Below are 25,695 nucleotides of genomic sequence, written 5' to 3' on the forward strand. Positions count from 1 at the left end.
ATAAAGGGTCACTATGCCTCAGAACTGACTCAACACTCTTAACAACAATATCTTATCTTAGGATAAGCACTTGATCTCAAAGTTAATATAAGCTGCAAGTTCTGTGGTTCAAACTCACCAGCCACTCCTTCCCATGAAACGTCCCATTCCTGCGACTCTGCTGTTTCCCTACTGCACACTTTACAGAGAGTGTATCTGTCCCAGAGTTTTGGGAGCAACTGACCTGAAGGTCTCTGACTTGGGGGTAGTTTAACCCAAGGATTGCAACTGAATAGCTGTGGTCCAGAAACTCGGGCTTCACCCAAGTCTGGCTGCCCCTTGGGATTTTGCAAAGCTGACCCTAAGAACAAGGAACTTGCAAAGTCTTTCCTTGTACACATCCATGACCTTTAGCTCAGTTTGTACAAACATTTAGCTGTATCTAATTTATGTTCCAGCTAGCTACCACAAGTTACATTTTTCTGATAGAGTTCTGCTTACAGCATGCACAAACAACACCAGATGTTGTTTGTGTTCTTTACCCAGCCCCAGGCACCTCCCCTTGAGATGTGTATAAAATAAACTTGCTACACCGGTCCTGGGTTGGCAGTATCTCCATCAGAGTGCTGCGTCCCACCTGGTCCCAACTTTCACTTAATTTATATTTATCTTGTGTCTTCCTTTTCCTTCTAATCTCCTGTTTCCGGAAGAAAATCCAGGCCCAGCACCAGAGTGAGGCAGGTGGGCTGTCTGAGAAAACCCACACTCTGAAATGTTCCTTCTTTTCAACACCCAGAGTTCAATTAACTGCAAACCACAAGGTCGGTGGTTTGAGATCATGAACTGCCCTGGGGTAGAAAGATGAGACTTTCTGTTCCCTCAAAGACTTATAGCCTCATAAAATCTCTACAGGGTCTCTACGAGTCGAGTTGACTTCATGGCAATTAACAACAACAATAATGTTCCAAAAGATTTACTTTCTACAGACAGGGACCCTGTAGTATGAATACATGAGCCCCGATCTTTTGCAGTTATCTGAAATTGCATATGTAGATGGTCATATTGCCATTAATACCATCTTTTTCTTATGCATACTTGGAAATTATTTTGGTGTTCTTACTATTCTGCCATTTTTTTCCCAGTCCAGTAATTGGGCATAGAACCCTTCTATATCCTCTGAGATACATTTTGTAATAGTGAATGGAAAATAGAGACACAAGGTCAGCGGGAAGGAGGACAGGCTCTATGTAAATTAAGACCAGGGCTCTGGTCTAGTTCTGTCACTTACTGGTCTTGTGAACTTGAAAACTATACAAATTCTTCATCTGCAAAGTTAGACTGCTAAGTTCTACCTTGTTGGACTGTGGGAAAGATTGGACTATAATAGAAAGCACTTGGAAAATACTCTGTTTAATGAATGGCAGCAACCATATTATTATTATGAACTCAGAAAATACAAGTTTCAATGCAATTTTTTTTTTAAATTAAATCTAGTTGACACCAGGGAATCCGTAATATTCCAGGACAAAGACAAAACAAAACAAAAGCATTCTTGCGTAAGGTAATTGAATCCAGGTGTGTGCATATCTTTTACATTTATAAAAAGTAAGATTAAAAGGGATAAGGCAAACTAACAGCTGACACCTTAGTGGTAGCTTCCACTTTGTGATGCAGTCTTAATGTGAGGATCTTTCACATTTCCATGAAAATCTCTATTCCAATATCATGTTATCTAATTCTAGAACTTAAAGAAAACATTGAAAAAATTTCAAATTGTTTTGTAAAAACCAAAACTCTAACTCTTATACCAGAAAAACAACAAAACTGTGATGATTATGTAATTCATAAACTAATACTCAGAATAAAAATAAACCTTATATTTAAACATTTTGTTTCCTCCAGCCCCATTTCAACCCCCACTACTTAGAAGCATGACAACCATTTTAACCACCAAGTGAAGAATCAGCTTAAACTTCATTTGATGTGAGAGAAGCCACTAGACTTGCCCCTGGAAGCGCATTAACAACTCTGGCTTGGGCTCTCTCTTCTTCCTCTCTCAATGCTTCTTTATACAGAAGGACCTGGGAACTGTATTATTGATCTTGGCCAAAACTTCAAGGAGTTTCATCTTGTTGTTTTCATAGTAAGCTCATGGACCCCACAGGAATTTGTTGTATGGGGGATCACTCTTAGGCACTTTCCGGAATACCAGGTGCATTTCCAGAACCAAATCTTTGGTTATAAACTTCCTGGGCTTCCCCAAAATTGAGTGCATATTTCCAGCATAAATGCCTGACACATTCCAGAATTCCCAGATATTGTCTTCAATGGCTCTGTTACCATTCATGGAGATTATGCCCAAGGGTCACCACCAGACCCATCTTGGGCAAGTCGCTGCCACCTGTTAGACTTCTTCCTTTGGCAATATTCAATTTACTGATGAAGTGATAGGAGTTACTGCTGGGGTTATCTTCCTTCAATTCAAGGACAAAGTCCAGCTCAATGCACTCCATGGCTGTCTTCAGGATTTCAGGGAATTGTTCCATAGGCTTTTTGTTATAAACCTTCAGCATGTCTGTCTCCAGAATGGGCTCTTTATTTTTATACTTATCATTCATAAACTACATCAATGTGCTTACCTTCAATGACAGAGAGTCTTTGCTTGAGTTCATATAGAAAGATGCTGCCAGGGAGGTGCTTGGACTTTATTTATGTTGAATCTTTGCACCTCCATTCAATTTTTTTTCATAGTAAAGCTACAGAAAAAGTGGTAGTTGCTGGGGCATTCTTCTGCAAAATGTTAGCAGCAGGAAGACCCTTCCTCCTTTGTAGCAGAGACCTCAGCACCCTGGAGGCCCTGGGCTTCACTAAGGGCCTATTGGTGCTTCTCACGGGCTCAGAGCTTACTCTTCTGTCCATGAGGCATGATGACTCTCTTGACAAACCTGCTGTGAAGAAGTGAGAGTGAGCCTTACTTAATTCATAGCCAATAAAGGAGAGCAAGACAGAGTCTCTTCCTCCTTTGCTACAGTGGCCTGAGCACCCTGGAGGCTCTGTTGTCCATAGCTTGCCATGATCCACACAATCAAAAGCCTTGTCATAGTCGATAAAACACAAGTAAACAACTTGCTAATATTCTCTGCTTTCAGCTAATATCCATCTGATATCAGCATTAATATCCCTCATTCCATGTCCAATTCTGAATATGTCTTGACCCTCTGGAAGTTCCCTGTCAAAGTGCTGTTGCAACCACTTTGAGTTATCTTTAGCAAAATTTTACCTGCTTGATGATTTCTGAATTCTGTTGGGTCACCTCTCTTTGGAACGGGAACAAATATGGATTTCTTTCAATTAGTTGGCCAGGTAGCTGTCTTCCAAATTTCTTTGCAGAAATCATTGAGTACCTCCAGTACTGCATCACGTTATTGAAGGATTTCCATTTGTATTCCATCAGTTCCTGGAGCAGTTTGCTTTGACAATGCCTTCAGTGCACATTGGACTTTTTCCTTATGTACCGTTGGGTCTTGATCGCATGCTACCTCTTGAAATGGTTGAACATAGACCTTTTTTTTTTTTTTTTTTTGGTACAGTGACTCTGTGTATTCCTTCCATCTTCTTTTGATGCTTTCTGTATCATTCAATAGTTCCCCACAGAATCCTTCAGTATTGCTTGTTGGAATTTGAAATTTTTCCTCAGTTCTTTCAGCTTGAAAAATGCTGAGTGTGTCCTTCCTTTTTGGCTTTCGAACTCTAGATCTTTGCACATTTTAATATAATGTTTGACTTTGTCTTCTCAAACTGCCCTTTGAATTTTTCTGTTCAGCTCTTTTACTTCCTCATATCTTCCATTTGCTTTAGCATCCCTATGCTGGACAGCAAGTTTCAGAGTCTCTTCTGACATTCATTTTGGTCTTTTCTTTCTTCCTTTTCTTCTTAATGACCTTTTGTTTTCTTCTTGTATGATGTTCTTAATGTCATACCATAACTCTTCTAATTGTCTGTTAGGAGTGTCTAAAGTATCAAATCTGTTCTTTAGGTGATCTTGAAATTCAGGTGAAATATGTTCACGGTCACATTTTGGCTCTCTTATAGTTTTTAAGGAGCTCTGGTAGTGTAGTGATTGCAAATCGTGCTGTGAACCTCACGGTCAGCAGTTCGAAACTACCAGCTGTTCTGTGGGAGAAAGATGAGGCATTCTGTTCTTGTAAAGATTTACAGCCTCAGAAACCCTGTACAGGGTCGCTATGAGTCGGAACTGACTCCATGGCACATAACAACAACAACAACATAGTTTTTTAATTTTCATCAGCTTTAGCTTGAATTTGCAAATGAACAGTTGATGGTCTGTGCCTGTCCTTGTTTTGACTGATGATATGGAGCTTTGACATCGTCTCTTTCCGCAAATGTAGTAAGTTTGATTTCTGTATATTCCATATAATGAAATCCATGTATGTTTATGTTGTTCACAAAAGGTATTTGCAATGAAGGAATCATTGGTCTTTCAAAATTCTTTCATGTGATCACCAGCATCATTCCTATCACCAAGGTCATATTTTCCAAGGACTGATCCTTCTTCTTTACTTCCAACCTTTGCATTCCAATCACTAGTAGTTATGAATACATCTTGATTACAAATTGGATAAATTTCAGACTGAAAATATTGGTGGACTTATTCAATTTCATAATCACTGACTTTAGTGGTTGTGTGTAAATTTGAATAAGAGTGATATTAGATCTTGAAATGTTCTTTCTGATGATGAATGTGACACTATTCCTCCTCAATTTGTCATTCTCAGTATAGTAAACCATGTGATTCTCAGATCCAAAATGGCAAATACTAGTCCATTTTAGCTCATTCATGCCTAGTGTGTATCAATCTTTATGTTTTATTTCATTTTTGACAATTTCCAATTTTCCTTGATTCATACTTTATATGTTCCATGTTTCAATTATTAATTTATGTTTGTAGCTGTTTTGTCTCATTTTGAATAGTGCCCTATCAGCAACAGAAGCTGTTTCCAACCTGAAGGGCTCATCCTTCCAGCAAGATATCTGGCAATATCGCGGTGCTATCCCTCATACATCAAATATTCAATATTCTGTTGTTATCTGACTGTGTTTCAAAGCTATTTATAATATCATTGGCTAAAAATTCGGAAGTAGTCCACCTTTCCTTCTTCCAAGTCTGTCTTAGTTTGGAAGCTCAGTTGCAACCTGTCCACCCTGGGTAACCCATCCCGCATTCAAAATACCAGAGGCAATTTCCAACATCATAGCAACATGTGACAAACTGAGAGATAAGTGATGGCTTAAACTTGATAGTGAACAATAAATGTGAAATCAACATGATTCAATTACGTATATGCTAAACTATTTAAATCTTCCAAAGTAAGGAGGAGGGAGGGGGATGAAGTGTAGGAAAGGAAGAAAAGGAAGGAAAGAAAGAAGGGTGGAAAATCTTCAAGTTACTGAATCAAAGAGGATATGCCATATATCCATGCATACCTCACTAGCACACGTAGGAAACTAACGCAAAAAGGTTTATGCAGTTTGCAAAAATCTGTTTAACACACATTATTATCATAAAACTATGGCACACTATTGAGCCCTGGTGGTGCTCTACGATAAGAACTGGCTGCTTGTTTATTGTTTTCTTGTTCTTATGTGCTTTATAGTTGATTCCAATGCATAGCAACCCCATATAGGGTTTCAAGAAGCAGCTGGTGGGTCTGAAAAACCAACCTTGATATTTGCTCAAGAGGGGGATTTAGGACACACCTTACACTTATACTGATTCATTGAAATAACAAAAAACCCATGCCCAACTGGGATTTGAACCTTAGGTATAGGGTTAGGATTTACAACACATATTTTGTGGTATACAATTCAATCCATATGAGGAAGTTTTGTGTTTAATGTGAATGTGGGGTAAATGTCACTATGTTAATGCAACACAAGGCTCTTCGAATTATTGCCAATGATAAAAAAAATTCTCACCCTGCTGAACTGCCATTTAAGTCACCCCAATTTTCATTTATATCACCAGAGCAACAAATCTGGTCTTCACCTGGAATTTGTCAATTGAAATTCATGATACTCTAAATAGAATGTCCTTTGAATGCAGTGGACTCTGACTCCATCATTCAAGACAAGGTCCTAGAACCTTCACTTCTTGACACCTCACTCCACGGAATATCACCCCAATTCTCAGAAACTTCCTTAATTATGTGAATAAAACATCCAGTCTGGGCATCGCTTTGAGAGCACTGGGACAGAGCACAGGACACCTTCCAGTCCTGCCCCAGGTGACGATTTCCCTCTGGTTTACCCACAATCCTAGAGTCATGATGAAGAGCCAATCTCCACTCCAGGCACAGGTGCTGATTCTGAGAAACTGCATGGAAGTGTGTGCACCTCCACGCACCTTCATGTTGTTGTTAAGTGCCAATGAGTCGGTTCTGACCCACAGCTACCCAGTAGAGGGTGTCCAAGGAGTGGCTGGTGAGTTTGAGGCACCAACTTTGTAGTCCAGTGCATTAACTCACAGTCTTACACAAGAACTCCGCACCCCTCCATAATCTATTCTAATCTCCCCAGAAACCCTCACTTATACCCCTAGCCCCATGCAGCCTAACGTAAAATCCCCTACATTACAGTTCGCTATGCAGCCTAACTTAAAATTCCCTCCCACTGAGACATCCAACTGTCTCAAAGACACAAACTGCCCTGCAACAGGGCATGCACATTGAGGGGTACCCTGAAGTCCTCATCTCCTTGTCACTAGTCCCTTAGGACTTGGTGAGCAGCTCAACCTTTTCCTTATTTTGCAGTTGCTCTTAGACTAGAAATATGTATGGACAGTGCCTGAAATTTGCGAGTGTTAGCAGGAAACCTTGCAAAGAGCTGACACTAAATTTCAGGAAAATAAGAGTCGGTCAACAAGAGTTCTAAAGCATCACATTTTATTTTCTCTCACATATCTCAATTCCCTAAATAAATCTGGGCACATGTGTATTTTACTTTTACTAAAAGGAATAAGGGAGTCAACAGTTGACAACCCCATAGATATTGCTCACTCTTTTTCTCAAACAGTTGTTGTGGACTTCCTTAACACTTCCAAGGATATACCTATTCTGATGCCACTTTACTTCTGGATCACAAAATTTGTTCATGGATTTTCAATTTCTTTACAAAATACAAAGTTCTTAAACCTATGAAATGATAAGACATTTGAAAGTGAATTTAGAGTCGGAGTCTCTATAATCCTTCAACTACAAGAAACAACATTGGAAAACTACAAAAATGAGCTAGATCTACAAGTCATTCATGTATAAGGGGCACATAATAAGGCAAAAATGCAAGCTCCCTCCATTCCCACTTAACTTCTAATGCTTACAGGATAACAGCCATTTTCAACAAGAAAGTGAAGACTCTGCTTTACTGCTTCACTTGGAGTGGGAGGACCTGCTGGACTTGGCCCTGAAACGGGCCATAGCCCTGGCATTACGACCTGACCATACTGTGGCTTCCCCTCTCTCTTCCTCATATCTCCAAGTTGCTTCATACAGGGCTTGAAATGCACTAGCGTCAACATTCTTTATCTTAATCATAAACTCTATGACTTTCGTCATACTGGCTTCAGTACGGGCTCTGGGCCCCCACAGGAACTCATAGCATGGAGGATCACTGCCAGGTACCTGCCGGTACTCCAGGTACTTTTCCTGCACCAAATCTCTGGTCAGAAGCTTCCTGGGGTCACCGAAGATGAAGTGTCTTTTTCCATCATATATCCCTAGTATACTCAAGAATTCCCATATCTTCTCCTCAGGGGCCCGGTGGTTGTTCATATAGATCACACCCAGGAGAGGCATCAGAATCCCTTGCTTGGGAAGCCCCCTGCCACCACTCAGATTCTCTTCCTTGGTCATCTTCAACTGACTAACCAGAGCATAGGACTGACCTTTCGGGTCAACTTCCTTCAGCTCAAGACCAAAGACAAGGTCCATGTGCTCAGAGACTCTCCTGAGGATCTGAGGGAAATGTTCCTTGTACTTTTTGTTGATGATCTTCATCATTTCTGTCTTGGTAATGAGCTCTTTCATGTTGTACTTATATAGCAGGAACTGCAACAACAGGCTAGTTCTCCAGATCACAGGGTCTCTTTGAGACTTCTCAGTGGAGGGTGAGGTCTTAGTGGAATTTAAACTTCCCTCTTCTTGGTTGTTGGCACCTACATCAGCAATGGCAATGGAGATGGATGGGACTCTGTCAGCCCCATTATGACTAGGAGTAACTGGCGAGCTCTGGAGAGAATCCCCAAAAGAAGTAGAGGGGGAGGGGAGAGACCCTTCTTCCTCTACTCTAGTGCCCTGAACACACTCAAGACCGTGGGTGTCACCTCGGTCCTGGCAACGTTTCTCCCGGGCTCTGAGCTTACTCTTCTGACCTCGAGGCATGATGACTCTGGTCAAGGACAGCAGGCAGGAATGTGGGAAGACAGGTGATACCTGTACTCTGCAAGAGGGAGTTTGAAAGCCTGTGAGCCAAGTCAGCAGAGAGATTCCTTCTTGGCTTTAACAGTCACACCGAAGCCTCTGCAGAATTCTTTGAGGGCACTGCTCTAGGAACCCACAAGACTCCTAGTATCCTGGTCAGGACCCTGTAGAGACAATGCATGTAAAGATTAGTTGTCACATGCCAGCTCTATTTGGGGCTTACTGCATTGACAGTAGGGTCTGCTAGTAATGACTTTCATGGGGAGAGATGTTCACAGTTCACTTTCTGGACCATTATATCTACTCCTGACAGAACCCGTATTCCCTCCCCTTTTCTCCTCTAAATGCAACACCTCAAAGCATTTTAGGACCCGCCAGTATGAAGTGGAAGAGTAGTTTAGACACCACTCTTGGCCAGCTGTCCCAGTGATGTTAATGACATAAGGCTCGTTCTGTCCTGGGTTCACTGGACGCCTGAGTTCTCCCTTAGGGGCCTCACCTTGGCTGACTCCTTTGAACAGGTCCTTCACCTTCCTGAGGTGTCCAGGGAGGAAATGTGTCCAACTCACTGCCTCAGCATGTCCAGGTCCCCCAGTTCTATAAATAGACGAGGGGATGATTAGAACCCCTTTGTTATTTGGAGAAATCACCTCATTCTAACTGTCTACATTGCATCTGCTGTGTAAGCCTTCCAGTTAGTCAAAGTACTTCTTGCCCAGGAGAGGAACACAGGAAGCGGCACATTAGTGTTATCTCTGATCGGGCCTTCATAAGGGTAATAGTATGAGGCAACTTTGGTCAGCCTTCCCTCTTCTTCCAGGGGGTGGTGAGGTTTAGGGGGTGGGTTAGTTCCATCTTTCTGCTTAAAGGACTTTCCCTTAACTCCCCTGCTTCTTGGATTTCTCTCTCTGCTGAATTGGGTCTGAAACAAAGGACCTCATTTCCCTGAGCCCATGTAGGCAGAAGTCAAGGAGCATTTTAGATTGCCAGTTTTGTCCTGGACTCCCAAGATCAATGGAATTCACAGAGCTCAATGAATCCCTTTCCATTTTGAATTGAGTGGTTCCCAGTACCTCAGTCATGTCTTCACCTTAACTCCACTAGGATCCTGAGATCCTGAACCACAGCCAAGCTGAGGTCACAGCCCTCAGACAATAGACCACCCCTTCCTGAGAACTGAGAGTTAGAGATCAGATTGAGCTCTGCCTGCAGGGGCTCTGTAGGAGAAGCACTAGAACAGGAACCACAAGGTTGTCAGTTCGAGTCCACCAGATGCACCACAGGAGAAAGATGAGGTTTTCTGCTCCCACAAAGATTTACAGCCTAGGGAACCCATTATAAGGTCACTATGATTCTGAAGTGATTTGATTACACTTTACAAACAGCAAGGAATGTCAGGGTGATGGGATTTGAGTGGTGTTAGAGTGGGATATGGGTGGAAGAATTTGTTGTTCTTGTTGTTGTTCTGTGCCATTGTGTAGGTTCCGATTTAAAATGACCCTTTACATCATTTCTGAGGAGTGGCTGGTAAATTTCAAATGCTGACCCTGTGGTTCAAACCCACATCATGGTCCAATGCTTATCCCACCTTGCCTTTCCAGGACTCTAGGTGGAAGATAGGGGAGGGTCTCTGAGACCTCACAGTTGTCAGTTTGATGACCCCAGCACTCCTCACTCACGCTTCTGACCCTGACTCTAGTTAAACCCAGGGATTCCTATTCCCCTGAGTTGGTCTGGAAGCAGGTGTGTATCTATATGTTTCGGACTCCAGCCCTTAGAGGGGATTTCGGGACGCTGCACTTCTTCCTAGTCCTGTTGGGGGCTCTAAGAGCAAAGTGCAGGCACAGGGCTCTTGGTAGGCCCTCAAAGGCGGGGAGGCTTCCTCACAAGCACTAAGGGTCCTTGCCTAACCTCCTGTTAGTTCTCCTCCCTCTTAGAAAGTGGAGGTCCTGCCTTAGACCAAGTCCATTCACTTCTTTTGACTGTTCAGACTGAAGTTAGCATTGGGACCAAACCTTGTAGGGTCTCCTCTATCCTAGGTTAAGTGAACCCCTCTGTCCACATTCAGGGTCCTCACCTGGGCTTCCATTCAGTATTGGAAATCCAAGTCTCCTAGAATGAAGGAACACAGCCCCCTCCAATTGATTGCTAGTCAGTGTGTTCCACAGAACTGCTCCATAGGGTTTTCTTGGCTATAGTCATTACATAACTGGATTGCCAGGTCTTCATTCTGTAGTGCAGCTGGTTGTGCTTCACTGCCAACTTGTAGCTTAATAGTTAAACCCAATTTAGCCATCCTTTAGTATTGTCATTGTTTTGAGTGTTGCTGTATACAAAATAATACAAGTGGATGGCTTTAACAAACCGAAAATCATTGTCTCACAGTTTAGGAATCTAGAAGTCAGTTCTAGGAGAAGGTCATTTCTCTCTGTGTGAGTTCTAGGATAGGTCTTTGGCTTCTGTTTCTTGGTTCCTTGGAGATCTCATGTGGGATGGTATTCCTCATCCCCCATCAGTCTAGATGATGCTTGTGTTCTAGGGAGCATTCTAGTTGTATTTCTTCCAAAACTGTTTTTTTGTTGTTGTTCTTATTTTCTTCTGGATGTTAATGATACTTCAAATACTCTTCTTCAACACCACAATGCAAATACATCTGTTCTTCCATGATCTTCCTAATTCATTGCCCAAGTTTCACATGAATATGAGATGATTTAAAATACCATGACTTGGGCCAGGCACAACCGTAGTCATCATACTGGTATCTTTATTCTTGAACACTTTAAAGAGATCTTGTGCAGCAGATTTACCTCACAAAATATGTCATTTAATTTCTTGCCTGCTGCTTACATAAGCTAGAGTGCTTCTTACAAGCCAGAGTGGCAAGACTTTATGTCATACTTCCTACATATTATCAGGAGGAGCAGTCCATAGAGAAGGACATCATGCTTGGTCAAGTGGATCAGCAAAAAAGAGGAAAAGCCCCCAATGAGATGGACTGTCATTGTGGCAGCAGCAATGGGCTCAAGAGTAACATTTGTGATGAGGGAGCAGGACCGGGCAGTGTTTCGTTCTCTTGTGCATAGTGTCTCTATGACGTGGAACCTACGCTACAGGACCTAACAAATTTCCATAAGTGCTAATTATGGATTCAAGTACAATGAACTCGTTGACTTCAATCTTCTCTCCACTTACCATCGTGTTTATTAATCCAGTTGTGAAGACTTTTTTTTCTTTATGTTGAGATGCAATCCATACTGAAGATTGTGGTCTTTGATAGTCATCAGTTAGTATTTCAAATCCTCTTCACCTCCAGCAAGCAAGGTTGCATCATGTGCATATCACACAATCCTGAGGCTACCTTCCACTTCATATAATTTCACTTCTTGGATTATTTGCTCAGTATGAAGATTGAATACACATGTTGAAAGAATAATATGCTGGCACACACCTTCCCTGATTTAAACTATTCAGTATTCCCTTGTTCTGTTCAAATGGCTGCCTCTTGTTCTATATACAGGTTCCTCAAGAGCACACTTAAGTATTCTGGAATGCCTATTCTTTGCAATGTCATCCATAGCTTGTCAAGATCCATATAGTCTAAAGCTTTTACATAGTCAATAAAGCACAAATGAACATCTTTCAGGTATTCTGTGCCTTCAGCCAAGATCCATCTGATGTCAGCAATGATATCCTTCGTTTCATGTCCTCTTATGAAATTCGACTTGATTTTCTGACAGTACCCAGTTGATAGACTGTTGCAGCAACATTTGAATTATCTTCAGCACAATTTTACTTGCATGTAATAGTAATGATATTGTTAGCCAATTTACTTATTCCTTGGGGTCACCTCTCTCTGGAATGGGCACAAGCATCAATCTCTTCCTTTCAGTTGGCTGTCTTCCGAGTTCCTTGGCATAGATGAGTGGTGTCTCCAGTGCTTCATTAGTTTGTTGAAATATTTCAGTTTGCATTCCTTCAATTCCTGGAGTCCTGTTTTTCATCAATGCCTTCAGTGAAGCTGTTGTACTTCTTCCTTCAGTACAACAAATTCTTGATGATATGCTACTTCTTAAAATGGCTTAGTGTCGACTATTTCTTTTTGATATAGTACCCTCTGTATTCCTTCCAGCTTCTTTTGATGCCTTCTACATCATTCAATATTTTGCCCATTGTTGTTGTCAAGTCAGTTCTGATACATAGTGACCCTGTATAGCATTTCCGAGGAGCAACAGGAAGTTTGAATCAAACCAACCATGTAGTCCAATGCTTCTCCTACAGTACCACACCAGGACTCCATTTTGTCCATAGAATCCTTCAATATTTATTGTTGAGGCTTGGATTTTTACTTCAGTTCATTTCTGCTTAAAACGTGCTGAGCCTGTTCTTCCCTTTTGGTACAGGTCTTGACTTTGTCTTCTCTAAAGCTGTCCTTCGAAAGTTTCTGTCCAGCTCTTTTACTTTCCCATTTCTTCCATTTGCTTTAACATCTCTACACTGTAGAGCAAGTTTCAGAGTCTCTTCTGACATCCATTTTGGTCTTTTCTTTCTTTCCTGTCTTTTAAATCATCTTTTGCTTTCTTCCTGCATGTTGTTCTTGATGTCATCCAACAACTCTCTTAGTCTTTGGTCATTAGTGTCTAATGCATCAAATCTGTTCTTCGGATGATCTCTAAATTCAGGTGGATGTATTCAAGGTCATGTTTTGGCTCTCCTGGGCGTGTTTTAATTTTCTTCAACTTCAGCCTGAACTTGCTAATGAGCAACTTGCATATGAGCCATGAAGGTCTATTTCACAATTGGTGTGGCCTTGTTTTGGCTGAGGAGATACGAGTTTTCAATTCTCGCTAGAGCCAATTTTATTACTGTGTATTCCATATGATGAGGTCCATGTGTTTAGTCACCTTTTTATTTGTTTATTGTTGTTTAAACAAGGTATTTATTATTAATATGGCATTGTTCTTGCAAAATTCTATCATGCAATTTCCAGCATCATTTCTATCACTAGGGTTATATTTCCAACTATGCATCCTTCCTGTTTGTTTGTTTGTTTTTCAACTTTCAAATCCTAATCACCAGTAATTATCAATACATCTTGATTGCCTGTTTAATCAATTTCAAGCTGAAGCAGTTACTAGAATTCTTCAGTTTCATCATCACTGGTTTTAGTGTTTGGTGTGTAAATTTGAATAATAGTGGTCTTGACTGGCCTTCTTTGTAGTCATAAGGATGTTATTCTATCACTTACAGCATTGTACTTCAAGATAGATCTTGAAACGTTCTTATTGACGATGAAAGTGATGCCATTCCGCTTGAATCTGTTGTTCCTGACATAGTAAACCAAGAGACTGTCAGATTCAAAATGGCCAATACCAGTTCACTTCAGATCATTAATGCTTAGGATATGGACTTCTATGCATTCCATTTCATTTTTGATAACATCCTTCTTTCCTAGATTCATACTGTGTACTTTCCATGTTCCAGGTTTTAATGAATGTTTGCAGGTGTTTCTCCCCATTTTGAGTTGCACCCCATCAGCAAGTGAAGGTCCTGATAGGTTTACTTCAATCCTGTCATCACGGTGAACTCTACTTTGAGGAAGGCAGCTCTTCCCTAGTCATATTTTGACTATTTTCTAATGTGAATGGCTCATCTTCTGACACTATATCTGACAGTGTTCCACTGCTGTTCATAAGGTTTTCAGTGACTAAACGTTCAGAAGTAGTCTGTCTCTCCTGCTTCATAGCCTGTCTTAGTTTGGATGCTCAGCTGAATCCTGTCCAGCATGGGTGACCCTCCTGGTATTTCAAATACCAGTGACATAGCTACCAGTATCAGAGCAACACACAAGCCACCACTGTAAGATAAACTGACAGAGGAGGAGTGGTTCTCTCTCTTTTCTCTCTGTTACTGTCTCTCCCACTCTCTATATATACATATTGTTGTTGTTAAGTACCGTAGCGTTGGTTCTGATCCATAGCAACCCTGTATAAGGAAGGTGACAAGCCAAAGCCAGGATCCATATCCAGCAAAAAGCAAGCAAGCTTTTTCCTGAGAGTGCAATATATTTGAAACAGGCCATAACTTCGATGAGACTCCATAATGGGGGATTGTTGTTCTTGCGGCTGTTCGGTGCTATCAAGTTTATTCTAATTTACAGCCACCCTGTGTAAGTTTTCCGAGGCTACAGATCTTTGCAGGAGAAGAAAACTTCCTCTTTCTCCCTCAGAGCTGCTGGTAAGCTCAAACTGAAGACCTTGTAATTCAAAGTCCAGTGCTTATCCTACAGAGCCAATGCACTCCCCATCATGGTCTCCTTCCAACCAAAATGAACAATCAGGTGCACTGCTTAAAGTTCTGCCCATCCCCATCCTTCAGGGAAGTTCCAGAAAGGGGCTGTGCTGCTGTTCCTGCCTACTGTGAAGTAGTGCACACATGTGGTTTAGATCCATCTATAAAGCAACATGAGTTTTCTCTTCCTCTGTCAACTGACAATACAGAACTTCCCATGAGGCCATTGGTATAGACTGGAAGAAGGAAGGTAATGTGACAGGAATCGAGACCAAGGACATTTGGGCCACTTCTTCATGCAACTTACTTGTGTCTTCAGGTCCTGCTCAAGCCCTCTCTCCTAGATACCATTTTCATTGAATGATGCAGTGCTGTGGTGTGCATCCAATTTTCTGACTCTGTAATTCAGACAACACCCAGTTCATAATGGTGATTTGGTGACCAGTGGCTAGGAGTTTAGTCTCTACCAAAGTCCAGTAGCAAGCCAAATCTGTTTTCAAAAGGAGAGTATTTATTTGTGGATGATAGCAGGGCTTTACTACAAAAATTGAAGGGGTCTGTGCTGTGATTCACCTGCCCAGACAGATTGGATACTACTCACTAGAGATTCTACCTTCCTCCAGGCCCTCTGGATCTAGGTTCCCACTTGAAAGCTTGTAATCCAGTCACTTCTTGCCTTTGTAGCGCCCCCCCCCCCATTTTGGGTAGCCAATGTCAAGTTGCCCATCCCTGTCTACTCTGTGTTTGGAGGGGTGGGAATGATTCTTGCTGTAAGGATTTGTGCAACACACATTTTTAAAAGACATCATTCAATCTGTAACAGTGTGTCTCAGCATCGAGTGATCAAACCTGGTATGAGGGATTGCTCTTCACAATTACTCTTATGATATTTCTAGTATAGCCTCAGAAAGTAACTAAGACACAGACGGTCTGAATGTCTGTTTGAAAGGAGATGGGGATAGATTTCTTGTGATACAATAGTGAATAATTAGTAACAGGATTGATTGTGAAGGTTGGAAATGTAAAGGTAGATGTTTTGTGGCAAGGAGGGGAGTGATTAGGTTTGCCGCCTGGGAGCAGAGGTCCATGGGACCATCAAGGGAGAAGAGTGGAGAGCAGGACCCTACCCAAAGAAGCAGTGATGCCAGAGATGGAGGCAGAGACAATGATGTGGAGAGATGGAGAGATGGAGCGGCTGGGAACTTTAGACCCAGAGAAGGAGAGGGGCTGTGTGCTGAAGACCCGGGGTGGGGTGGGGCGGGGAGCAGGCTTGAAGGGTATACCCTTTGCTTGGTTGATGATGCATGGAGGAGATTGTAACCATGGCAATGAGACGATATACGATAGAATGAATGTAAAACTAATGTTCTCCCATGTAAACTATCACATAATGCCCAATAAAACATTTTTTTTTTTAATGTGTGTTGTAAAACCAAAGATGAGGCTTTCTGCTCCTGTAAATATTTACAGTCTCAGAAACCCTATGCAGGGTCACTAATAGGGAGATCCGACACCATGGCACACCACTACCATCACCATACCTATAGATGGAATCCTGGTGTGGCACTGTAGGATAAGCATGGGCCACAAGATCAGTTTGAACTGCAAGGTAGAGGTTCAAACCCACCAGCTACCCTTTGAAAACCCTATACATGGTCGCTGTGAATCAAAACCCACTCAACAACATTTAACAACAACATATCTATAAATATAACACCATTTGGGGAAAGGATCTTCTTTATCATATTAATTAGTCTCTATCACAGTAGGAAGGAGCTCTGGTAGCTTAGTGGTTACGAATTGGGCTGCTAACCTCAAGATCGACAGTTCAAAACCACCAGCTGTTCCACGGGAGAAAGATGAGGCTTTCTGCTCTAGTAAACATTTACAGCCTCAGAAAACCTGTGCAGAGTCACTGTGAATTGGAACCGACTCCACAGTACAACAACATCACAGTAGGGCTGTGTTTTAAATCAATAACTTTTGATTTATAAACGGCAGATTAGGATCATAAGAAGGCAGACACAAGCACAACACTGACACTATGTATTCAAAGATGTGGAGGTGTACCAGTCTACAAATTTAGGAACTCAAAGGATGTCCTGCTAGAGACACCGAGACAAGGATGTACCCCAGGAACTCACAAAGAGAGCCGTTCCCTAGAGCCCATGCCCTGAGTTCAGAGTTCAAGCCTCCTAAACTGTGAGGAAATATTTGTTTTGTTTGTAAAAGCAAACTACTTATATGATATTTCTGGTATAGCCTCAGAAAGCAACTAGGACACAGACCATCTGAATGTCTGGGCACTACACATCAGTCCCACAACCTCATCTAGTACTCCAGGCAGTATTATTGAAAATTCCTACATTTAAATAACCTTCCACTGAGGAATGGAAATTTCTGAAAGCCCCAAATTGGCTTGCTTCCAGGAATTTATACTATACTGCTTTCATCTGAAAGCACCCTCTGGGACAAAGGACCAAGTGTAATTTTGTCTCTGCTTTTTGAAAACAACTTGAGTAATTCAGATTATATTTGTCTTTCTGAGACAGCTAGGTAAGGGCAGGCAGCAGAGACAGCCAGGTAGGAAAGGCTCCATGGGAGAGGGATTGAAAACCCAGAGAAGCTCCGCTCACGGAACACCAGAAGAGCTCTGGATCTAGCATAAGATACAGGACGTCAGTTTCATGCACGCACACGTAAAAAAAATCACGATATAAAGGAAAACACTGCTAGTTAGGACCCTGCCCAGGAGATGTTCAGAGAGTGGGGCTACAGCCAGACCGGCAAGGGAACTGGCGCTAAAAGTGGCACAGTGACATTGCAAAAGGAGGTGCAGGGGGGATTCTACACATTTTTTTCTTCTCTTCCTTTTCCTGCCTTCTTTGCCCAACCCAGATGCCTTCAGGCAGGTGGCTGTGCACCCGCCCCCCACCCCCAAAATAGTCCAATGTTGAGCCCATAGTTTTCCCAGGGCACAGAGAGAAAGAGCTAGGTGGCTGTTCATGATGTCAGCCTGTGGGTCCCAGCCCTAAAATTAACTGCTGTGGGACCTTTTATTATACAGCAAGAAAAAACCTGGTCTGGCCTGACAGTCAAACCATATGGACAATCTGTAAAACCCCAGCATAAAAGGACACAACTAACTTGAGAATTACACTGTGCACACGCAGATCCCTAACTGACCTTCAGAGACAAAAATAGTAGACGATCTTTCTCCCATTAACTTCTTAATATCTATCTGTGCACCTCTATGGTGGTGACTAGAGGAGGGGCCTGAGCAAGCAGACACCCACACCCTCTGCTGGAGGCTTCTATGGTGCACACACACTGCCTGTTTATCAAGACGACTGGACAGTAGGCCACAGTTTTATTTTTGTTTCAAAGTGGTGGTTTTTGTCTCTGCTTTTATATTGCTTCTGCTCTTTATCCTTTTGACCACAAATTTTTCCTGGAGGTGGGAGATTTTTCTCCCTACGTTACCTAAGAAGAGTCAGAAATCATGGTCATATAGCCAAGCTACAAGCATACCCCATAATATTTCACCATTGAGGCAAGAGCCAATAATAGCTGCTAAGCATTGCATGAGAAAAGGGAAGACTGTCTCCTGATAATATCCACCAGGAGACACCCAGTAAGCTTAATAACACAACAACAAACATCCATTTAAGCATTAAAAAACTCACATAACCACTGGAAATGACAAACAAAAAACAAGAAAAAAATCTCAAAGCATGTCCAAAAACAGAAAAGAGTAACTGAGACAAATGAGCTGGAGACAGACATAGGGTCCCCAGTAGAGGGAGAGCAGGTTTTGGATTTTCCTGAGAAGGAATTCAGAGGAATGATATGGAAACAAACTCAAAAGGGGTGAAAGAAAACAAGGAAGAAGTCAGGAAAGTACTGCACGAGCAATCAAACAAGATTGATACAGCATTGGGAAAAATTCAAAACCTGCAAAAAGAGGTCCAGATGATTAATAATACAATATCAGAAATGGACAATACACTGAAAGGGGAAAGGAGCAGAATAGAAGAGATGGAAGCCAGAACTAGCCAGCTGGAAGACAAATCTCTCAATATTGCTAAGATAGAAGAGCAAGCAGAAAAATGGATAAAAAAAAATCTGAAGACAGTCTAAGATTCATGCTGGATAACACGAAGAGGAAAACTTAAGAATTATTGGCATTCCGGGAAAGGAAGAATCAGAGAAGTACACAGAGGAGATAGTTGAAGAGCTTCTGGTAGAAAATTTCCCTAATATTTTGAAAGATGAGAAGATAAACATTCAAGAAGCCAAAAGTACCCCAGGAAGGATAGACCCCCCCCCAAAAAAAAGTCACAAAGACATATAATAATCAAGCTCTCCAAAATCAAAGACAAGGATAGAATGCTAAAAGCATCCAGGGAGAAGAGAAGTGTCACCTACAAAGGCAAGCAAATCAGATTAAGTTCTGACTTCTCAGCAGAAATTATGCAGGCAAGAAGGCAATGGGGAGACATATACAAAACCCTAAAAGAAAAAAAAAATTGCCAACCAAGAATCATCTATCCAGCAAAACTATCGATCAAATACGATGGTGCATTTAAAACAGTCCAGGATAAATAGAATCTAAGAGATTTTGTCAAAACAAATCCAGTACTTCAAAACATCCTAAAGGGAGTTCTATGGACTTAAAACCAACAAGAACAGACTACAACCAGAGATTTACAGGCATGGAAACACCACCTGGAACTCAATCAACAGCAGAGTTCAGAACAGAACAAAACTACAACAACAAACTCAAAAGATCTGGGAGGTCAACCAAAGGTCAAAATAATATCAATATCAAAGAAGGGATAAATGTAGGAACAGAGATCCAGGTGGTGAGGAGGCCAGGTAGATTACAGGCTACAATTGATTTCCCTTAGATGGAGAGAAAAGTTAATAGACTTAAGGTAACCCCAAAGAAAGTTAATACTTCACAACTTACCATGAAAATGAACTTCCAAGCAGAACAAGCAAACATGAAAACTAAGAAGAAACTGGTAAGAAACAGCACAAAAAATATAAACTGAGACAGCTAGGCAAGTAGGGACTGTACATGCCCTGTGCCTGGGGACAACCTTTCACAAAGGGGGGAGGGGCAGGATGAAGTCATGCATACTCATTGAGGTCCCAATGACTAGGGTTTTGAGCCTTGAAGCTCATTCTTTGAAGCCTCGAGGCTTGGATGACAACATCTTCCTGCTTCTAGAGTCGGTGTTTCTAGGGATAACACGCCCATCTTTTATTTCATTCCCAATACTAGCAGAAAGTCTCCAGTGAATTAATGATTCACGGCACTTAACAACAAAACAACAACATATTTCAGTTAATCACTGCTTGGGTAAATCTAATATACTGTGGCACTCACTGGTTTTTTGGAGGGAGAATTATGAATTAATTTCTTATACATTTTATAGAAGCTAAGGAAGTCCAACTTTTAATGTTGTGGTTGTTAAGTGCCATCGAATTTTTTTTACAACTCATAGGGACCCTGTATAGAGTTTATGAGGAGCAGCTGGTGGGTTTGAACAGCCAACCTTATAGTTAGCAGTTCAGTGCTGATCTTTTAGTGCCACATAAACTATGTTCCTTTATAGTCACAATCAATTGCCTGATTCAAGGGTTGGGACGCACATTGGCAAGAGTGATTCTTGAGACCAAATCACAGGTTTATACCAGCTGGTTATTGATATAATTGTTGAGCATGGTCTCAAAGTCATCAGGGACAATTTTGGATACTTGGTTAACCAGACTCATCAAGAAGCGGCCCACAGTATTGTCAGCTGACACTTTTCCAGACAGTGCAACCTCTGCATGCTGCAACAACACGCTGAGGACATCGTGGATGCGAACTGACATGCTTCCAACTTGTTGCAAGACACTGGAGAGCCCCATCAGCTGGTTGGGGCTTAAACAGGTCTTCATAATCACACCAACTCTGATGCATTGGTGTCATAATATGCATATCTCACTGTGAGGTGTGAACATCACCCCCATAGTCCTCCCCAGGGCACCCACTAAAGTGTTGAGACAGGTCTTGGTGCTCCTGCAACAATTCTGGGGGCTCGTGTACACAGTGAGGTGTATGGGGTTGGAGGATTCTCAGCTGGATGAGCACAGAGAGCTCTGTGATGTCCTGCTCTGTAGCTACCAGCTCGGGGTGAGCTTCTTTGGAGATACTTTCCTGTGCAATTCATACATGTTCTTAGCAAATTCAGTGTCAACAGTCACCTCATCTATAGACCCAGTGCGTGGCACTGCAAAGCAACTGCTAACTTTCACTGAGAGCTTGTGGTCAGTCTCCAGACAACCCTCTCATTGCATTGCTCATAGGTATCCACAGAGAAGGCAAAAATGACTGAGTGCAGCCAAACCAAGAGGCAACCAGGGGAGAGCTCAGGGAGAGCTGGGCCTGGGGGAGGTGGCTCCAGAGTCTGGGACAAGCACTGCTGCGGGCAGTGCCCCGAGGCCACTGTCACACGCCATAGTGCAGTAGGATCTGATGATAAGACAGGGGCTGGAGCCAGAGCTGGGGCCAGATTCTGAGCCAGGACAGGGCTGGGGCTGGGAATGGGGCTGGAGCCAGGACAGAGTCCATGCTGGGGCTGCTTGGCAGAAGGAGGACTCAGAGGTGGAGCCAGTGTGGCCATCTTGTCAAAAGAGCTCATTATCCTTGAATTTTACTTTTCCACAACATTTTTTGTACATATATATATGTACACAACACAGACAGACAGACACATATATATGTGTATATATTTCAACACTATTCAATAAATAGAATATTGGATTCAGTATAGGAGGATATTGAAAGTGCCACGGGCTGCCAAAAGAACCAAAAGATGTGTGTTGGAAGAAGTGCAGCCAGAGTGCCCTTGGAGGCCAGGATGTCCAAACTTGGTCTCTCATACTTCGGACATATTGTCAGGAGGGACCAGTCGATGGACAAGGGTTCATGTTTGGTAAGGTGGAGGGTCAAAGAAAAAGAGGAAGAGCCCCCCCTCCCGCCCAGTGAGATGGGTTGGCCAAGTGGCAGCATCCACGTGCCCAAGTGTGGCAACAATTGTGATATTGGCCCAGGATCGGGCAGTGTTTCGTTCTTTTGTGCATAGGGGTGCTACGAGTCGGTACTGACTCGATAGCACCTAACAACAACAACATATGTAAAATTTTAAGTGCCTCGGTTCTAACTCATAGCAACCCCGTACAGGCTTTCCGAGGGGCAGCTGGTGGGTATGAGCTGTCTACCTTGTGGTTCAAACTGACCTGACAGTTGAGTGCTTATCCTGCAGCAGCACAGCAGGGCCCCTGTGAATCAATAGATAGAATAGACTATGGTTCCAGGACAATATCTGTAAGTGCTGTCAGGGCGATTCCGATCGACAGTGACCCTGCACAGGGTTTCCAAGGAACAGCTGGTGTTTGTGAACTGCCGACCCTGTGGTTCACAGTCCAGTGCTGATTCTATAGCCCCACACAAGGAGTCCATAAATATACACATATGGTAATGGTGGTGTGCAGTTGATTCCGAATAGGGGTACTGAGGCATTAAGTCTTTATGGGAGCTGGGAGACTCATTTGGCTCCCGGGGATCGACGGGTGGATTCAAACTGCTGACCTTTCAGTTAGCTGTCCAAGGAGTAATCACTGCGCTAATAGGGCACACATAGTCCCTGTCTCTGTCTCTCTTTCTTTGTGTCTCTGTCTGTCTCTCTCTCTGTCTGTCACCCTTTCCACAGCCCAATGGTTCCCAGGAAGCTATCAGAACTCTCTCTCTCTCTCTCTATGAGTTCTGGTACTCTCTCTACTATCTCTCTCTCTCTGAGTTCTGGTGTGGCACTGTGGATTAATGCGCTTGGACTGCAAAGTCGGTTTGAACCCCAAGGTCAGCAATTTAAGCTTAACAGCCACCCTTCAGAAATCCTATACAGGGTTTCTATAGGTCAGAACTGACTCAAAAGTACTTAAAACACAACGTGTATATAGTCCTGGTGTGACACTGTGGGTTACTGCGTTGGACTGAAAGGTCGGTGTGAACCACAGTGTAGGCATTTCAAGCTCACCAGCAACTTTCCAGAAACCCTATACAGGGTCGTTGTGAGTCGGAACCAATTCGACATGCCTTTAGTAGGTGAACCATCCGTTTCAACAAGAAAGTGAGCAATCTTTCTGGGACTTCACTTGGGGTGAGAGGAGCTGCTGGTCGTGCCCTGAAATGGGTACTGGCCATGGCAGCAGTGCCCACCCTGCCTACAGTTCTGGCTCGGGCCCTCTCTTCCCTCTCTCCCAACTCCTCTTCAAGCAGGAATGAAAAGCTCCTGAGGACTGTATCATGGATCTTAGCCACAGACTCCAGAAATTCACCATGCTGCTTTCAGCATGGGCTTGTGGACCCCACAGGAATTCATAGAGTTGACAGGCCCTGACCGTCACCTCGGGCCAGGCATTGTTCTCACGGGCATGGGACATACTCTTCTGAGCAGCAGGCATGCTGACTCGTGTCAGGGACAGCTGGGATCAGTGGGAGGAGGCCGGTGATGTGGGCCTCATGGAGGAAGAAGCTACAACAGCGTGTGCACTTAGGCCAGAGAGAACCTATCTTGAATGTAACCGAAGTATGCTTTGCATTTGTCCTTGGGGGCACTGGTCTCCGGACACAAGGTCAGCCCTGTCCCCTGAGACCTTGTTGAGGAATAAACTGCAGCTGGTAAGCCCTGTCTGGGGCTTGTTGGGGAGACAACAGGGGTGGGCAGTGGGGTCCTCTGTACTGGAGTCAAGGGGTCTTTGCAGTTCTCTTTCAGGGCCATCAGATCAATGGCTGGCAGGGCTTGGGTACCTTCCCTTTAGTACTCTGAACTTGACACCTCAAAGTCCCTAAGTCCCACAAGGCGGAAGGGAAACAGCAGTTCAGCCACTGTCCCTGGCAAGGTGTGAACCCCCAGTGCTGACAGCACACTGGGGCTTATTTTTTCCTGAGTTCTGTGTAAGCTTCAGTTTTCATTCAGGGTTGTCACTTGACTTGACATAGGGGCTGGGACTCCTTCCTTCTGCAGATCTGTGACTGTACCCAAAGACCAAAGATCTCCCCTCCCTTGGACCTGATATACAAAAGTGGGGGAACTTCAGCCTGTCTGCCCTCCCTGACCCTACAAGGGCTGAAAGCAAGTTTAGGAGCAGACTCTGCCTCGTTCTGTCCATTGTGAGGTGGGTTGTTCCTTCGGGCCTCACTCTGGGGCCTCACTTGTACTCAATGAACAGGCCTCTGACTTCTCTGTCTTGTCATCTCTGCTACCTCTAATAACAAGGGCTTCACTTTCTGGGAGGAAGCTAGATTCGCCTTACCTGGCTACACGTGTCCAGGCTCTCTCAAGCCAGAACGCAGCAGTAGGCATGTTGAGGTCCTACCATTCTTTATCATTGTTCTCACTTCATTTGTGGCAGGGCCTAAGCTTCCTTCTGCTGATCTGGGACTACCCACTGAGAAGGAATTGAGGGTTGCCTTTGGCTGACGTTTATGCTTGGTAGTGGTGGTGGTTATGTGCCATGGAGTTGGTTCCGACTCATAGCAACCCTGTACAGGGTTTCCCAGGCTGTAAATCTTTACGGGAGCAGAAGGCCTCACCTTTCTCTCGCGGAACAGCTGGTAGTTTCAAACTGCTGACCTTGGGGTTCACAGCCCAATTCGTAACCACTACACTACCAGAGTTCCTACGCTTAGGATCTCCCAAAGCTGGAAGCATGAAGGGATTCTGTGGAGGCTCCTCTGTTATTGGAAGGGTGGTCTCTACAGTTGGTAGGGGCCTTCTGTTGACAACTAACACAACTTGGAAATCCCCCTCTGCCCCTCTGCATCAGAGGCCCTCACCTGCCTGAGACCACGGAGGCATAAAAAAGCATGAGCCACGTTGAGTAACCACCAGTCATCACTTCTTTGGATAGGTAATGGGAGGGAACTATGTGCCCCACCTTTTTAAGACCACTGACCTTTTTAGTTCTCACTCAGTCAAGGTCTGGGTCTCCTCTCTCAGCCCATCTGAGTTCTCCGGCCTCAGTCCAAGGCTCTCACATCCAAAACTCCATCTCCACAGAACGTGAGCAGCCAGTTTAACCTGACAGCTCTGTCCTAGGCTTTCCAGAGTTGATAGGAGGGACCACACTATCTTCTGGCACCCTAATTTCTGGGCAGAGTATCCCATCCCCTCTGTCCTCACTCAAGGTTCTCTGACACCCCATCATTCCTTACTTCTCACCTTTGGCTATGTGGTACCAGACTTTTCACACCTCCAAGGCAGTATTCAGAAGGGACCACAGTTGGCCACAACTGTTTGGGTCTTTTGAGGCCGACAGCAGTGGCACGATTCTATGGATGTCCACTCTGCAAGAGTCACTGATCCCTTCAGTTGTCCCTCTGAACCCTCACCTCGGTCAACCCGAGCCTGGTACTCCTCCCTTTATTGAACAAGGTTGTCAGCACCGTGAGTCTCTAGAGGGTGCCACGTCTGGTTCCCTCTTGACTTTCCAGGCCTCATAGCAGGGACCAGGCTCAGTGGAGACCCTCTGTTGTGGTGGGGGGTTCTGCTCATTAGCACTCTGGGTCCTTACCTTGTAGCCTGTCAGGAACTCCTCCTTCTGCAGAATGTGGATCACCACCAATACACCAAGTTCTTCCCCACCCACCAGAGTTAATGAAGTCATCTCAGCCAGAAGGCTTTCCTTAAGGCATCCCAGGGCGTATAGTAAGAGGTGACATTGTCGTGTCTCTGCTGTCCTTGGGTCGATAGTTCCCTCATTTTTCACTCAGGGTACTCACCTTGACATCTGACAAGTTCTGGAACACTACTCTTGGCTGTCCAGAGAGAGGCCTTACCTTCAGAGCAATGTTTTCAACTTCCTGAGATCTCTGAGG

General features: G+C 43.5%; 1 protein-coding gene and 1 pseudogene across 1 annotated transcript; both read right to left on the reverse strand.

Annotated features, from left to right (window-relative positions):
• Positions 1-7,424: 7,424 nt before the first annotated feature.
• Positions 7,425-8,435, reverse strand: LOC102837764 (melanoma-associated antigen B4-like). The gene has a single exon (XM_006835666.1). The coding sequence runs from the start codon at positions 8,433-8,435 to the stop codon at positions 7,425-7,427; it is 1,011 nt and encodes a 336-aa protein (XP_006835729.1).
• Positions 8,436-8,527: 92 nt separating this feature from the next.
• LOC102838144 lies at positions 8,528-25,484 on the reverse strand (annotated as a pseudogene).
• Positions 25,485-25,695: the final 211 nt, after the last annotated feature.

This window comes from Chrysochloris asiatica, unplaced genomic scaffold (assembly GCF_000296735.1).
Source record: "Chrysochloris asiatica unplaced genomic scaffold, ChrAsi1.0 scaffold00018, whole genome shotgun sequence".
NCBI lineage: Eukaryota > Metazoa > Chordata > Mammalia > Afrosoricida > Chrysochloridae > Chrysochloris > Chrysochloris asiatica.

Bases quoted from the DNA above. Each gene is read 5' to 3' on its own strand.
- LOC102837764 (XM_006835666.1), bottom strand. From the start codon at position 8,435: ATGCCTCGAGGTCAGAAGAGTAAGCTCAGAGCCCGGGAGAAACGTTGC.